At 40.4% G+C, this 15,197-nt stretch overlaps 1 protein-coding gene across 22 annotated transcripts in view; it reads left to right on the plus strand.

Moving 5' to 3' along the window:
- Nucleotides 1–15,197, plus strand: part of ptprk (protein tyrosine phosphatase receptor type K) — a 127,056-nt gene that overhangs the window by 63,296 nt on the left and 48,563 nt on the right. For all 22 annotated transcript variants that reach the window (XM_030405005.1, XM_030404999.1, XM_030405003.1 and 19 more), the window contains 4 exons: nucleotides 3,904–3,985; nucleotides 5,372–5,487; nucleotides 6,110–6,284; nucleotides 13,848–13,960. In XM_030405005.1, coding sequence (XP_030260865.1) covers nucleotides 3,904–3,985; nucleotides 5,372–5,487; nucleotides 6,110–6,284; nucleotides 13,848–13,960 — 486 coding nt within the window. The remainder of the gene's footprint in view (nucleotides 1–3,903; nucleotides 3,986–5,371; nucleotides 5,488–6,109; nucleotides 6,285–13,847; nucleotides 13,961–15,197) is intronic.

Genomic DNA, 15,197 nt, shown 5'->3' on the forward strand with positions numbered 1-15,197 from the left:
GTATAAAGAGACAGAAAGTCAGATTCAGGGATGGCTTGGTGAGTCAACAGCACTTCCCATCTAAGTTTGCATCCCGTTTGTGACAAAGAGTGAAGAGTGATTTGTTTTAATTTATGTAACGTAAGTAAGTGAACGTTCATAAATGACATAAGTGATGTCACCTACATAAGTTAGTTATTTTAACCTGAAGTATGATCTTTTCCTGACCCTAACCAACTAGTTTTTTGTGCTCAAACTGGACTAAACTGAACCAAACTGCGACAGTTTAATTGCGTAATCATTTTGATTTGAATATAATCGGCATTCAGAGACCTAAAAGACAAGGAACTTACAAATCATAAGATTTTCGTTGGACTTAATGACTTGAAAAAAAGCTGTGATTTGTTAAAAATTGAAGTGAATATTTTCGTAGATATTGACATCTCACAAAGACTACATTTATACATCCGCACACATACGTAGATGGGCACACAAAGGATGAGAGGTCATGAGGTCATGTTGTGGCTGCCAAGACAAACGTGACTATAATAATAAGCAACGATCGGCCGGCCTGAGAGACAGGCAGACAGACAGGCGGGTCGCTCTTCAGACAGACAGAGATGAAGGTATTAAAAGTCAACTGATGTCTTTCTGCTGTGCTCCGCAGTGAGCTATGAGTGAAAGATGATAGGAGAGAGAGACAAGATAGATTGGGAGGGGAGAGAGACAGAGAGGGGGAGAGTGTGACAAGCAGGGGATGATAAGCTATGGGTAAACAGTTCACGGCAGATTTCCTCTTACAGGTGATGAATGACAACAACTGCTCACCCCCTCACACTCTTTCTCCCTCCGTCTCTTTTCTTGATAGCGACCTCCTCTGCTCTGTTCATTACAGAGCTCCTCTCTGAGTAAACACTGTTAGAAAACAGAGATGGCAAGTGAGAGACAGAAGGAGAGGAGCTAGAGGAGAGAAATGGCCAGAAAGAAGATGAAAAAAAGGGTGGTGCGAGTTGGGGGGCTATGGTCAATGAGGCGGGTGGGAAGAAGATATGGAGGATCGGGAGAGTGAGCATAGGTGAGCACTGAGATGGTGGTAAATGTAAGCACATGTTGCACTATTAAGACTCAATCTATAACATTTTGAGAAGCAGATTAGGAATGGAAACTACAACCAGAAAGCAATATTACATCACAATCATAATTTAATCATCCCACTCCACATTTTGCTGCTTTCCTTTTGTTGTTTCCATTTATTTTAGAAGGAAATGAGTCATTACTCCTTCTGTGGTGTCTTTCCTTGACTGTATGAAATAATGATGTAGCTTTCAGGTCTAAAAAATTAAATACTTGCTCAAGTGCCTTAAACCTGCCTTTTTCTTCTAATGGCCAGCAGGGGTTGATGCCACTGGTTTCAAAAAGAAGTCTGATTTGTATTTAAGCTTATGAGGAAATGACCCTACTTCTTACTTGAAATATTTCCTCCGTAAACAGTTTTCTAATAAGCTTATGGTCTAAATCGCTAGTTTCAAGTCACGTTCAGTACAACATGACGTTAATTAAATAAGCTATGGTTCAAATTACAATAAAATCGATGAAAAAGCAAACAACTGTAGTCCATAAAACAATTTCTCTCGTTAAATCATGCATATTGGTGTTGGACCTCTGTTGAAACTTGCCTGAAAAGCTGGAGTTTGAAAGTGGCTTATTTTTTTCGCTTTGGCTCTTTTTCCGAACAGGAATAGCGCACAGTAGTGTGCGTTCCTAAAGCACGAGATTTGGACTCTGCTCCTGTGGTGACGTTACCACAGGAGGCTACTTGCATAAGCATCGGCTCACAGCCGTCCTCAGCCAGAGTGAGCACGCCGAATCTGCTTATTTCTCTGTCATTTTCACGTCACCGCCAGCATTAAAACTCAGGTCTTACATGTAAAACACGAGTGTGAAAAGTAAGAAGGAAAAAAAAAAGAATTTACCATTCAGAGACATCGTGCTGTAAACGTGTCTCTTCCACCGTCTCTGCCTCTTCACTCTCCCGTTCGGGTTCCGACTCCGGCTCGTACATAAATGCCTGAATTCCGTAAGGTTCGTCATTTAGTGTGTGCGCCATGACAGCGCGCTGTTTATGTTTTGGAGTCTGTGTGTGCATGCAGGCTCGCCCCCCAGTCCGTTTCTGTCCTTCCTGCGGCCAATCAACGCGCACCTCATTACATATTAATACAATGCACATCCGGACCGGTCAAAACCTCGCGCATAATCTCGCGTGAGAAAGTCGCGGTATGAAAAAGTGTCAGAACAAGCTCTATGTTTGATTTTTTTTTTTTTTTTTTTCTAATAAGTTTTAAGAATTGATCCAAAGCGATCCAAGAGGGACTAGATATGTAAAAAACCAGGTGATGACTCCTTTAATATAGGTGTAGTAAGACGAAAATGAAATGACAACAGAATAAGGAAAAGACAGAGAGGTATGGGATAAGAAAGGAAAGGAGAACAAATAGATTCTCTCATTCTCTACCTTAGTGCGTTCGGTTTCATTACTGATTATCATTTCTGTGGCAGCCATTTTATGTGTACAAAAGGAGATTACTATGATCCAACAGGAAGTATCTCATTTATCCTGCCTAGCTTGTTGGCCAGAATGTATAAACCCAGCAGCAGTCAGGATGGCAGCTTTGTATTTATCCAGTTTAATGCGCATCAGTGGCGTCTGTCACTGACTTTCTATCTATCCTGTGACAACTTAGATTAGATCCATCACTTTGACAGCAAATTTGAATGGCAATAGTTTTACTTTGTCGCTTCCAGTTCACTCAGTATGCATCTAAAAAAACTTGGTTCAGAGGCACGGTTTCTCATTTCGCACAATACTACCAAGGTTTGATGATTTAACTATAGCTTTATAGGATTTTCATGTGCACGCCAATCGTTTGTAGGTTATGTGTTATGGTTACACAAAAACACCAAGGCAGGCAGGAGGACGGAACAAAAAACAGGGTCTGAGTCCGACTTGGGGCCCTTTGCTGAATGTCATCCCCCCGCGCTCTCTGTCTGTTTCCTGTCATATCTCAAGCTTCTCTAAAAAAAAAAAAGATGAGGACACAGGCAACAAATGAAGGAAAAACATGAGGAGAAAACAAGATCAGGGAACAGACAAGAAACGTTGGACTGATGTAAGGACCAAAACAGACAATCTGACAAAGAGAGAGGAAAAGACAGACTTAAATACACAAGGGAGGGAAGACTAAATAGAGACAGGTGAGACTAATCAAATCAAAAAGGCACGAAAAACAGAGATTGGAAGTGGAAAGTGACACATTAGATATATAATCTACAAAGAGGACAAAACAGGAAATGAAACTGAACTACATCAGTTGTGTACGTTGAAGTTTTCTCCAAAGACTATCGCCAGTCTATTTCATGTCGTTGGATTTTGTCTTTTCTACATCTTGTATGCTTAAGATGTCAGTTAAGTGATTGCACATCCTGGAGTCAAATTGAGTTTCTTAGAGGTGCTCTTTGGATAGGAATACATGAAGACATACAAATCAGAAAAGAAAAGTCCAAGGCACTCTCTTTCAAACCATTAAATGTATTTTTGTAATGGCATGGGCATGGTCAGACCTTGATTTCAGCATCAAACCATTGTCAGGAAGACCTTCAATGATCACTTAGATGTTCAATTTCACAAGCCTTATTTAAAAAAAATTAAAAAACACTCAGCGGCAGAAATTTGAACCAATAAAACAACAAAAACATTGAAAGGGTAAATTGAAAACCGGGATAGGTGGTTACAAATGATGGATGGATGGATGGTAAACAAACATCTTGATCTCAAAAAACTACCTGATAAAAAAAAGATAATTCAGCTATGTAACATTGATAATAATGGTGATATTAATGGCTAAATCTCTCTCTTTCTTTCCTCAGGTCATATTCGAAGCTGAGGTTTCGGACAGCAAGGCTGGCTTCATTGCCATTGACGACATTCAGGTGCTCAGCTACCCATGCGGTGAGTCATTAGCATGCCAGCAATTAGTCGTAGTTCGCTGAATAGACGCTGATAGCTTTGGCCACTAATTAGACTGTACCTGGGATGGTTTCCTTTGCAGTCGAATGGGCAGATAAGTGGGAAGGTGACACAGGAGAGAAAGGATGCAGGGAGGGGAGAAAGATGAGTCGTAGAGAAAAATGAGAGAAATAAAAAAAAGGGAGAGAGAGAAACAGAGAAGAAGAGGGGATAGGAGAGAGTGAAGCGGGAAATGAGACAGTATTAGGGCAATCATAGGGAGAGGAGTTTCTGACCACTCAGCACGTTCTCTCTCCCTGTAACCCACATGCACACACACGGTCGCACACACCCACCAAGTGAACAGTGGCTGTCTTGTCTCATACTGACAGGAAAGAGATGAGGACTGCGATCCAGTTTTAAATTCTCGCTAAGTCTCAAGTCTTCGTCTCTCCTTTGCTCGAGTGTCTCCTTACTCCTAGAGGCCAGAAAAGAGTTGTGACGACAAACTGTTACTGTTAACGGAGGGGTCTGTTAATCGAGAGCCATAGGCGGGTATCTGGATGGTCCCCATGAGAAAGGAAACAATTACAACTCCTTTCTGTCTTGGAGCAGAAGGACAATTTTGTTTCTTAATAGATTCTATCGATTACAAGTCATCAAAATGAACTGTCTCCCACCGTCCTCTTGTACAGGTTGTGAGGTCCTGCTGCTCCTGTTGTCCCTGTCTTTGTCAGATGGTAGAGATTTGCCTCTGAATGACATTCATTTTGTTGATAAAGTGACCTGCAATCCGAGAAAATATAAAAAGAAGAGCCCCTGGTCCTTTAAAGGCAGAGGAGCGAGTATTTGAAACTAGTACTTAGTCTCCACAGTGGATGCATTCATTCTCACAGCTGCATTTCTGGACACACACAAGTTTGTGTGTGGATGGGTATGTGTGTGTGTGTGTGTGTGTTTTCATTCACCATAGTAACTGCTATCTATGATTGCAATCACCTCCCCAGAATAAAAATGTCATAGCCGAACTGCATCTTCAGGGTCTAAAAGGCATATTTCATATCTTAGCATAGTAGTTAAGAATTGGGAGCGATGTGAATTATCTATACAGGATGAGACGTTGATGTTAGCTCCCAGTGGCAATGCAGAGCACCGTGCTCCGGTTTCATCTGACTGCAGTAAAATCTAATCGCAGTAATAATGAACATGTTCCTTAGGGTTAGAAAATGTCCTGAAATGTATAGTCTGTTTGCGATAACCTGACCTGTTTGTATAACTCCCTCTGGCTCTGTCACCTCCAAACAGATAAATAAAATGAAACCACACATATTTTAAAGTACTTATAACCTTGCTGCAATCTAATGTCCTTCATTTGTTTGTCTGCTGCAGATAAATCCCCTCATTTCCTGCGTCTTGGGGATGTGGAGGTGAATGCCGGACAGAATGCCACATTTCAGTGTATCGCTACAGGACGGGACACATCGAACAACAAACTCTGGCTACAGGTACATGCATCTGCAAACACTCACTTAAATGGAAATCATATCATAATTTACTGCTTTTGTGTAATAATAAAATCTACACAGCCTTATTACATGAGAGGTAAATGAGAATATTTGGGTCTCTTGAGTGAACCAAGCCTTAAATTTAGAGAGAAACTGTAATGTTTAATGTAATGCTGAATAATGTGAACTATAATAAAATAATAACTACAAATCTATATATTTACATGCCAAAGATATGATGGTGTGGAAATAGGCAAACACGAAGAGAAAAAACATTGTTCTCCATGTGAGACCCTCAGCATTGGTACATCCAGCAATATAGTGTCTTACACACACGCACGCACGCACGCAATCACTCACACATACACACACACACACACACACACACACTCCACGCCATACATCCTACCAGCTAACATGATTAAGAGTTTAATAGCTGCTGATTTCATTATGGCTCTATTGTAGTCATGACCTTCAAACCTGCTGTCAGTGAGGCAGAGGGGAGGTGTGTGTGTTTGTGTGTGTGTCTGTGTGTGCCTTGTGACCTTGAGCAAGGCAGTCAACCCACTAACAGCCTCTGCAGCTCCTGATCTGTCTCTCTGTGTGTTTGTCTGTGATCCAGAGGAGAAATGGAGAGGATATTCCTGTGGCTCTGACCAAAAACATCAACCACAGACGGTTCGCAGCCTCCTTCCACCTCAAAGAAGTCACTAATCAGGACCAAGATCTGTACCGCTGCGTCACCCAATCAGACCGTGGCTCCGGGGTGTCTAACTTTGCAGGGCTGATCGTCAGAGGTGAGGGTTTGAAATTATCTTAAAGGTTATTTGATTGTCTTGTATTTCCTCCCGTTTTCTTCAGTTCTTCTTTACTGTTTCATTTCTTATCTATTTGAATTTTCCTTTATGCTGCATTAGATCGCTAAGCCTTGCCCCCTATAGTTACCGTTGACACACATGAGGTAGACGAAACTGGTTTCTCATTTATAGCTATTGACTGCTAAGTTACTACTGTATGTAGTAAATTAGTAGGGGAACATGATACCGTTTGCAGCTAGCAGACAAACCCATCGTTGAATAATCACTTCCGCAAGGGTTTATACAATCAGTCCTGACCCTGCAGTTGACCAAAGTCATTCTCCTGATTTATATATTCTGGGTTATAGATAATGTTGTGTTGTGTTTAACTTTTGAAATGTCAAATGTCTTTCCAAATCCACTTGCACTGTGTCTGACTGATAAAATGTAAGTCACTAACACAATATAGACTAATGAGGAGGGTTTGTGTGTGCGTGTATACTGATGTGTGTGTACCAGTTTTGTGTTTATACGTGTGTGTTTGTGTGTTTCTGTCTGTGTGTATGTGCACGCTTGCGTGGGTGTGAACCAGTTGCATTAGTATCTGTGTGCACATGTGTATGCTGTGGATGTGTGTGTGTGTGTGTGTGTGTGTGTGTGTGTGTGTGTGTGTGTTTGTGTGTGTGAATGGAAACTGCGCGTGCTCCAGCTGTCATGTGCAGCTGACATGTGGTTAATAAGGTGTCACCAATGTGTGTTTGAGACGGGATGCTTTATTCATTCACATCCAATAGCTTACATATTCAATTCATCTCCCAGAGAGAGAGAGAGGCAGGGGGAGAGAGAGGCTCACAGCGAGAGAGATTCAGGAAGAATGATACAGGAGTGACAGAAAGGAGGGAGGGGGGAGAAAATGGGAGACGGTGGAGGGGTGAGCAAAGAGTGTAGTGAAGATGGTGAAGGAAAGTTAAATGTAAATAGTCTGCTCATTATCCTGAGAATATCCATATCAGAATCAGGAATATGTCTGAATATGTAAACAGCTGAGCAGAGTCATGTTTATTATTCTGCATAAGAGATGGCAGAGGAGAAAGATATGAGAAATCAAAGTGAGCACCATGAATATGAATTTTTAGCTGGTGTGGCTCAGATAATGGGGCTCTTCTGTCCAGTTTTGGGGTTCAACTTTCTGAGCAAGACACTATCACTGCCAACGTTAGGGTTACAACTCCCTGCTGGGAAGGAATAGCTTTGTTTATTCTTCGGTCAAGTGAATATAGTGGTTTTGTTAGAGCTGCTTTCTCTTTTGGACCTTGCTGATATAGTAAGAATACATAACTGCCTAATGTTTATTTATCAAGAAATATCTCTTTTGAATATGAGAAGGCAAACAGGGAAAGGACTTGAGGAATTCACACAGCAGGAGACATGTGTCTAAACATGAATGGGACCAATCTACATATATGAAAATAGATTCCGGTTCAAGATGGGTGCCATGTTTCATAGCCAAGCTTCGTCTTGAAAACCAGCCTCTTTCACAATCTGTTGGAAGATGCTTTTTGAGCTCTGAGGGATATTGGTGATTATGAATATTGATCCAGGGTCTGGTTGTTAGAAAGATATCACAATAAAGGAATAAGGTTGACTGCATGTATGAATGTAGAAGGAGAAGAGCCTCATGTTTATTTATTAGAAATATCAGATGGGAGATGAGAGCTTGAGAGGAATCAAAGGAACAGGGAATATGTTTATTTCTCTTCTTGAAAAGTATGCATGTTGGAGATTTCAGGTTCCTGCAGGACACTGACGGCCATGAATATGGACAGAATGTTGCTGCATTATTAATATTTTTACTCTGAATATTTTACTTTTTAATACCTATTTGTTATGAAATATAAGAGAGAAGAGGGGCTGAACAGGGAAATGGAAGAAGTGCCAAAATGTGAATTGTATATATTAAAATTGTTTTGGCAGTGGGGCGGTAACATGGGTTTCATTTTCAGAGCCTGAAAAGTGGCCCACTGGGTAGTGTGAGATTGCCTCGGTGCAGGCAAGCACAGGCCTAGCCTATTGATATTTACAATATGTAGATGACAGAGATGTGCCATTATCATCTTCCTCTGTGTGTGCTTGAGCTGTCAAAAATCAGAGAAAATAAGATCATTTTGTAGAGACAGAGGTGCATCATGGGAGCATGTGACATGTGATAAGAGGTGTGACATGGGATTCCCAGATAATGCTTACACCTAGAGTAGAAATATGACAATGAACACATTTATTCTTTACTGGTCATTATCTTTCCAATTAGAAAAATAACTTCTTTTGTCCAAAATGAAAACAAATTCAGTCTTTCTAAAGACACGAAAACCAGAATAAATCAATATGTGAGATGCAACATATATGGCTGATTATCGTGTCCAATATTTAGCATTTTTCTGTTAGCCAAGATTAGTCTGTTGCCAATGTGATTGCAGATATCATAAATTGCCCTACTCTGGCTCTGATGCAGCATGTAATCTTCAAAGTAACAAGTAACTCATCAGTCATCAAATACATATAGTGAGTAAAAAGTACAATATTTGCCTCCAGATCTACTTAGTTCCATCACTGACAAGATTACAAATTGGTCAAGAAGTTCTAACCTAACCTGACATGGCAGATGTTCTGGTACATTGATACCCATAGAAAATGTCTGGAAAAGGGCAGACACTTACAAAAATACTTCACAGGTGATTGAACGAACCATCTGTCTATCACTGTCAATCAGGGGCTGACTTCAACCAATCAGATCAACGGCAGAAGAGCAAAAAATCTAACTCTTACCGTAGCCAGTCAAGAGAATAGCAAAATATCATTTTTTTTAGCAGCACGTCTAAAACGGACATTTCTAAACGTACAGTTGCTTCTCTCAATGGTCATCACATCTAAACCATGGTCACAGCTTGAAGCCACGCACAAATGATCTCGCAGTCCAGTCGCCTGCAAGGGTAAAGCTTTTTGGGACCAGCAGGATTTCGAGGGTTTTGTTGCCAGCCCTACATTTCAACACTAGATGGACAGATGATGGCGAGTTTTATCATAGATGATAATCGTTTGTGTGTGTGTGAGAGAGACAAAGAGGTACGAGAGAGGTTCACTGTGTATTTGAGTGTGTGTGTGTGTGTGTGTGTGTGTGTGTGTGTGTGTGTGTGTGTGTGTGTGTGTGTGTGTGTGTGTGTGTCACTTGTGGTTTGGCCAGAGCCAAGCCCTAATAAAGCCTTGCCCTCTGGTTCCTACGGTGACAGAGCGCATCATCACGCCAGCTCGTATCACACTCACACACACACACTCGTACACACACACACCATGCCAGCTTGCATTACACACAACCCATGGCCTAAAAAGCTCCTGCAATATTATTGTCACACACATGCACACAAACACACACATATCAGACTTCAGAGGGCACACAACTGACTTGAATTTATACAACTGTCTTAAACCTGTAATGGTCCACTTCTAAAATGTCCCACCACACACACAGACACACACATGCTCACTTTAAGTAAAAGTGACAGGTGAAGCTTTAGGCGTTATGTGACTATAGAAAACCCACTACCACTGTTGGCTGTCGATACCACTGAAACACACACACACACACACACACACACACACTCAACTGGCACACTCTGACACACACTTCCTTCGCTGTCCTGGAGGTCAGATGTCCTCCAGTGAGCTCTGTGGTGATGTCAGCAGCAGTTTGTGAAAACTAAATTTTATTGACAAGGTTGCTGACGATGGACAACAAGAAGAACATGCCTAGTGGGCATCAACAAAATATCCGTCTTTGTTTATGTTGGTGCATCTTCTTGTTTGTTCACTACATCATAAATCTTAAATCTACCAAACCCTCTACTAATGTCGCTGGAGCTTTTTTAATTCTAATATCAGCAAAGAGAGTGAGTGACAAAACAAATTAATCACGCAGACGAGTTAGGTCAGAAACGACACGCATTTGAAGTTTTCCCAGTGTTGATTTGTTTTGTTATTATGATTTACATTTGACCCAAAAAAATGAGAGATGATGAGAAGGTTCGCACACGTGATTAATAATAAAAAAGATGGTGACAACACACCCATCGCAAAAAAGCAACAACATTGATGATTTGTTATATTTTTTTTAGGTCAACTGTACAAATGACAAGTGATGGAAAAAAATATGAGAAAAAAGAAGAAAAGCAAAAGCATGAACCCGTTCCAGCTCTTGTTTTCTCTGGAGTCATATAATGACCCACTTACATTCCTTACAGTTTCATTTTTTATGTCTATTATTTATCTTTTAGATATTCAATATGTTTTTTAAGTCACACACAAACATGCCTTCAAAGTCGGCACACAGGCTGCAAGCACACACGTCTACTGTTTTGTATGCTTGAATACATTTATCTCTGTGAGTTTGTGCATCATTTCTTTATTTGTTTCTTAGCTAATCATCAAGTTGTTTACTTTGGTGTTTTTGACGGTGTTGCGAGCTGACATGTTGTTGATGTTGTTGGTTTTCTGAAGTCACTTCAACATTCATTATCTGGATTCAACTCTGTCTGCGTGTGTGTACGTGTGTGTGTGTGTGTGTGTGTGTGTCTTCCGCTGCACACACGCATGTGCTGTCAAACTACAGTGTTTTATCTGTTGCTAAAAAGACACTTCCCAGCCTGCACCTCTCTGACAGCACACACACACACACACATACACACACACACACAGAAATACAAACAAAAAACACACACAAAGAGAAAAAGAGGTGACAGCAATGCGAGATATAACTATTAAAAGAACAACACGCCAAGTAACACACATGCACACACACAAAATTTTGATAATGCTTTCTTTGATATGATGTGATTGAAGCTGGATTGCAAAAGAAACACATTTTTCCCTTTTTTAAATCTTTATGCTGATAGCAGCAATGCCTGTTTCTGTCTGAGAATGTATCTGAGAGAGATGAAATCAGTATGATTTACTGTATGTGAGATAGACCCCAGTGTGTGTGTGTGTGTGTGTACGTGCGTGCGTGCGTGTGTGTGTGTGTGATTAATTCATGTGTTGATCTGTGTGTGTGTAAATGTGTCAGCTAGATAAATCTTTGATGCAGCGTGTTTCATGGTTGTGTGTGTGTGTGTTGTGCTTTCAGCTTGTCAATCACAGATGTGCGACAGTTCGCTCTGATCTGACTGACTGGCCCTGAACCATCACACATCCATCACACATTTACATACAAGTACATGCACACAATATTTATTCACTGAGCATTATGGGTTTTCTGGAATGTGGAACAATATCAAGATATATAAGGAATGAAAACAACAGTATGGGCAATAAAATTATGTTCCAAATAAACATGTCATTGCTCATTTATTTAATAAGATAAGATATACGTTATTGTCCCCAAGGGGACATTTTGATTGGGCAGTAGTGCTTCATACAACTTCAATCAACTTAAACAGTAAGCAACTGACTCGACAGCACAGTGGTAATCAAGACAGTGATACCCAAAACATTCTATAGCTTATTCAAAATGAGTGTTATACTTAGTGAAATAAAGTCACGTCCAAGCAGATAAAGGTGCTTTTCGTCCTTACTTGTCACTGTTTTTTGCTCAGCCATAACAAACATATATGAGCAGCCGTAGATCGAGAAAAAGACGAACATTTTGTTACTCCTGAAATTGATTTTCACCATGATCAGCATCCCTGATCCTGGCAGCATAATGTGCAAAAAACTAGCCAAAGATGTCCCCTTTATATTGCAGTTTGTAAGAAATTACTAACCAAAGCTCCATTAAGGGCCCAGACACACAAAAAGGACTTCAAAGAAAGAGTGTCATCTGTTTTCAAGCTGCACTTGAAAGAACCGCAAAGACCACAGCTGATTGCCAGCTAGCTTGTACGTTCTGCGCCTGCATGACAGAAAATTTCTCTTAGTATCACCAAGTGGCAGTAGTCTCTATTCGTCAATAGAAAGGGGAAACCTGAAAACTCAGAACTGCGGACATACAAATCATTGTTTTCATTAAGCAGCGTTTGTCTACAATGTCCACAGCATTCTTGATGATATATCCAATTCTTTTGGTAGTGGGAGAATAAAGGAGGTGAAATACAAGGAGGAACTGCACTAAAAATGTGAAATAATGTATGCTACAGAAACACGCTCAAAGGGTTTTCACCCTTACTTGTGCACTGATTTACTTAGCTGAACAGCCAATCAGACTGGCAGGGTCCGCCACCAACAACATACTCAGTAGGATGAAAAGCCGCCGGCTAGTGCCAACGGTTTTGGACATGGATGCTAACTGAGACAGATCTCCTGTCACACTAATCTGATGCCAATCTAACACTTAAGTCTCATGTGTGAAAAAGCACGCAAGTCACTTAGAGGTAAAAGTCACAACAGCAGTCTGACAAGGTCAGACGTTGTAGCAGAGCCACTTTTAAGTTGTTGTTGAGATCCTTCTTATGTCAGATCATTCTCTGCTTTGCTGGACTTTATAAAATAGGCAGCAGAAATCACAAAACATTAAATAATAAATCTATTGAAAACATTTATCTGAGAGTTCACTTCAACAACAAAGTTTTTAGATCTGTCTCTCATGTAGACTGTGCAGGGAAAACACTCCTCCTCCTTCATATCTCTACATTTTTAACATCACAGCAACAACACCTCTCGCACCAAATGCAAAATATCACCCTAACCCTAACCAGCATTGTGGCTCTTTTGTCGTAAGAAACATTTTCATAACAGACGTATGTGTGAATGACAGTAAGCCATTACTTTAACGGCTAGATAAAGCTTGAAAATTAACATATTCCAAGTTTGAGAAGGGCTCAAAGAATCGGTCACTACAGTAGACATGTTCTGAAACTGTTTCTTATTAAAAGGCTTCCAGTTACTTGTTTTGAAAGTGGAAATCTTTTGATGTGAAGCATCTCCAAGAGGCGTGTTTGCATTAATATTAAATTCATTACAACTCAGCAAAGGAATGTCAATGTGTGAAACAACATGGCTACTAGCAGATGAAAGAAATTGTATATGAAGCTTGTTATGTGAACTGTCTTAGAGTATCCAGAAAAGCACTCTATAAATGAAGTGTGATATTGATAATTAGTTGGAAAGTAAAAAGAGGAATGTAGGATTTAAACAAAACTCTTGAGATATAGTTGAGAGACACACTGAGAAATAGTGCTCTGTTCTCCGGCACGACCACAGATGTTTAGGCAATTAGTTCACTGTGACATTCACACAGCTTGGTTGTCATTGCAGGTCAGCGCTTGGATGTCCCTAATAATCTGTTCCATTAGTTTGTGTGTCACTGTTTACTGGTAGTTTGTTTAAAAGATTCATTTGAGCTCACAAATATAACACGTCAGCCATTCCACCAAAGAGGCTTTGTATCTACAGGGTGTTACTCCTTGTGCCTCTACTCTCTTCTTTTCGGCTGTGACCTTGTTTCGGCGTGCTTCATTCATCTTGTCAGCCACTTTGAAACCATCTTTTATGATCTTGTTAATTGTTCTCTCTCCTCAGAGCCCCCGCACCCCATCGCCCCTCCCCAGCTGCTAGGCGTCGGCCCAACGTATCTGCTTATTCAGCTGAACGCTAACTCCATATTTGGGGATGGACCTATTATCCTGAAAGAGGTATGTTCAGTATGAGACACTACATATTTGAAGCTGCTGTAAATAAGGACATCAACACTTTTAACTTAAAGATTACTTGAATGTTAAACGGCAATAAGTGACAATAACAATTCCCTTTTAGTCTTCACAGGAAAGCTGCAAATGTCTTGTAATTGGCATACAATAGTTCAAAATATTGGGAAATACACTCATTTGCTTTCTTGCTGAGAGTTTGATACCACTTTCATGCATATATGCTAGATATTAAGCCAGGAGACGGTTAGCTCAGCATAAACACTTAAAGTAGTGGGAAACAGCTAGCCTGGTGATGTTTGATGGTAATGCAAGAACCGATTTAGCAATTTAAAAAACATTTTAAACCTTTGAGCAGAGCCGGCTTAGCTGTTTCCCATTGTTTCCAGTCTTTATGCTAAGCTAGGCTAATTTTTAATTTATCAAGTATTTTACAATGACAACACAGTATCATTGATGGGAAATACTTGCAATTATTTACAATGGCATATGCACTTTGTGGTACATACATTACGTTTTTTGACAGTGCAAAACTATCTGTCTCTGTCAGTTTCCAGTCTTTATGCTAAGCTGTCTTGACTAAGCACAGAGACTGTGAACAGAATGAAATGGCTAGCTTTGCTCTGTCAAGTATATGTGCCAGCCTTGTTCTTGACTGTGACCAAAACTTACTGGTGTCTGTACTGGTTGCCTGGCAACTGCTGAGAGGCAAAAATGTATTAAAAATATTTTTCCTTAATCTAAATGAGTATTTGTATTTCCCACTAGATGAAAAGTATCTGAATGCTAATAATATTTTATGTACGTATTTCAACATTTACACTGGTACTGACGTTCTGATACAAATTGGATGCTTTAAGAGGAAACACTTCCCAACTCCTCGCATTTCCTTGCGGTATTACTGTCTCAAAGACAGCATTAGCAGCATGACTACTGTCCAAAGCAAAAAGCAACCATAGGAATCCCAGTTTAACACAGAAAGTACTAGAAAAAGGCAGTTAAACCCTTGATTGGTTGAGTTAGCAGGTTGTGTTACTTACTGGTCTAGGAGAAAGGGTTATGCTGGTATAATGCTGGTTTTTAACCTATTTCCATTCCATTCCCACTGTTAGGGAAACACATAACAGGGGGGCCACCAGCCTCTCCAGTGAGTGAATGCCCATCGTTTAATATCAGTTTCTGTCATTCCTTGTCTTCAGCGTCTTTGCCTCCTTCATCAGCGGGG

Source organism: Sparus aurata, chromosome 22 (genome assembly GCF_900880675.1).
Source record: "Sparus aurata chromosome 22, fSpaAur1.1, whole genome shotgun sequence".
Lineage (NCBI taxonomy): Eukaryota > Metazoa > Chordata > Actinopteri > Spariformes > Sparidae > Sparus > Sparus aurata.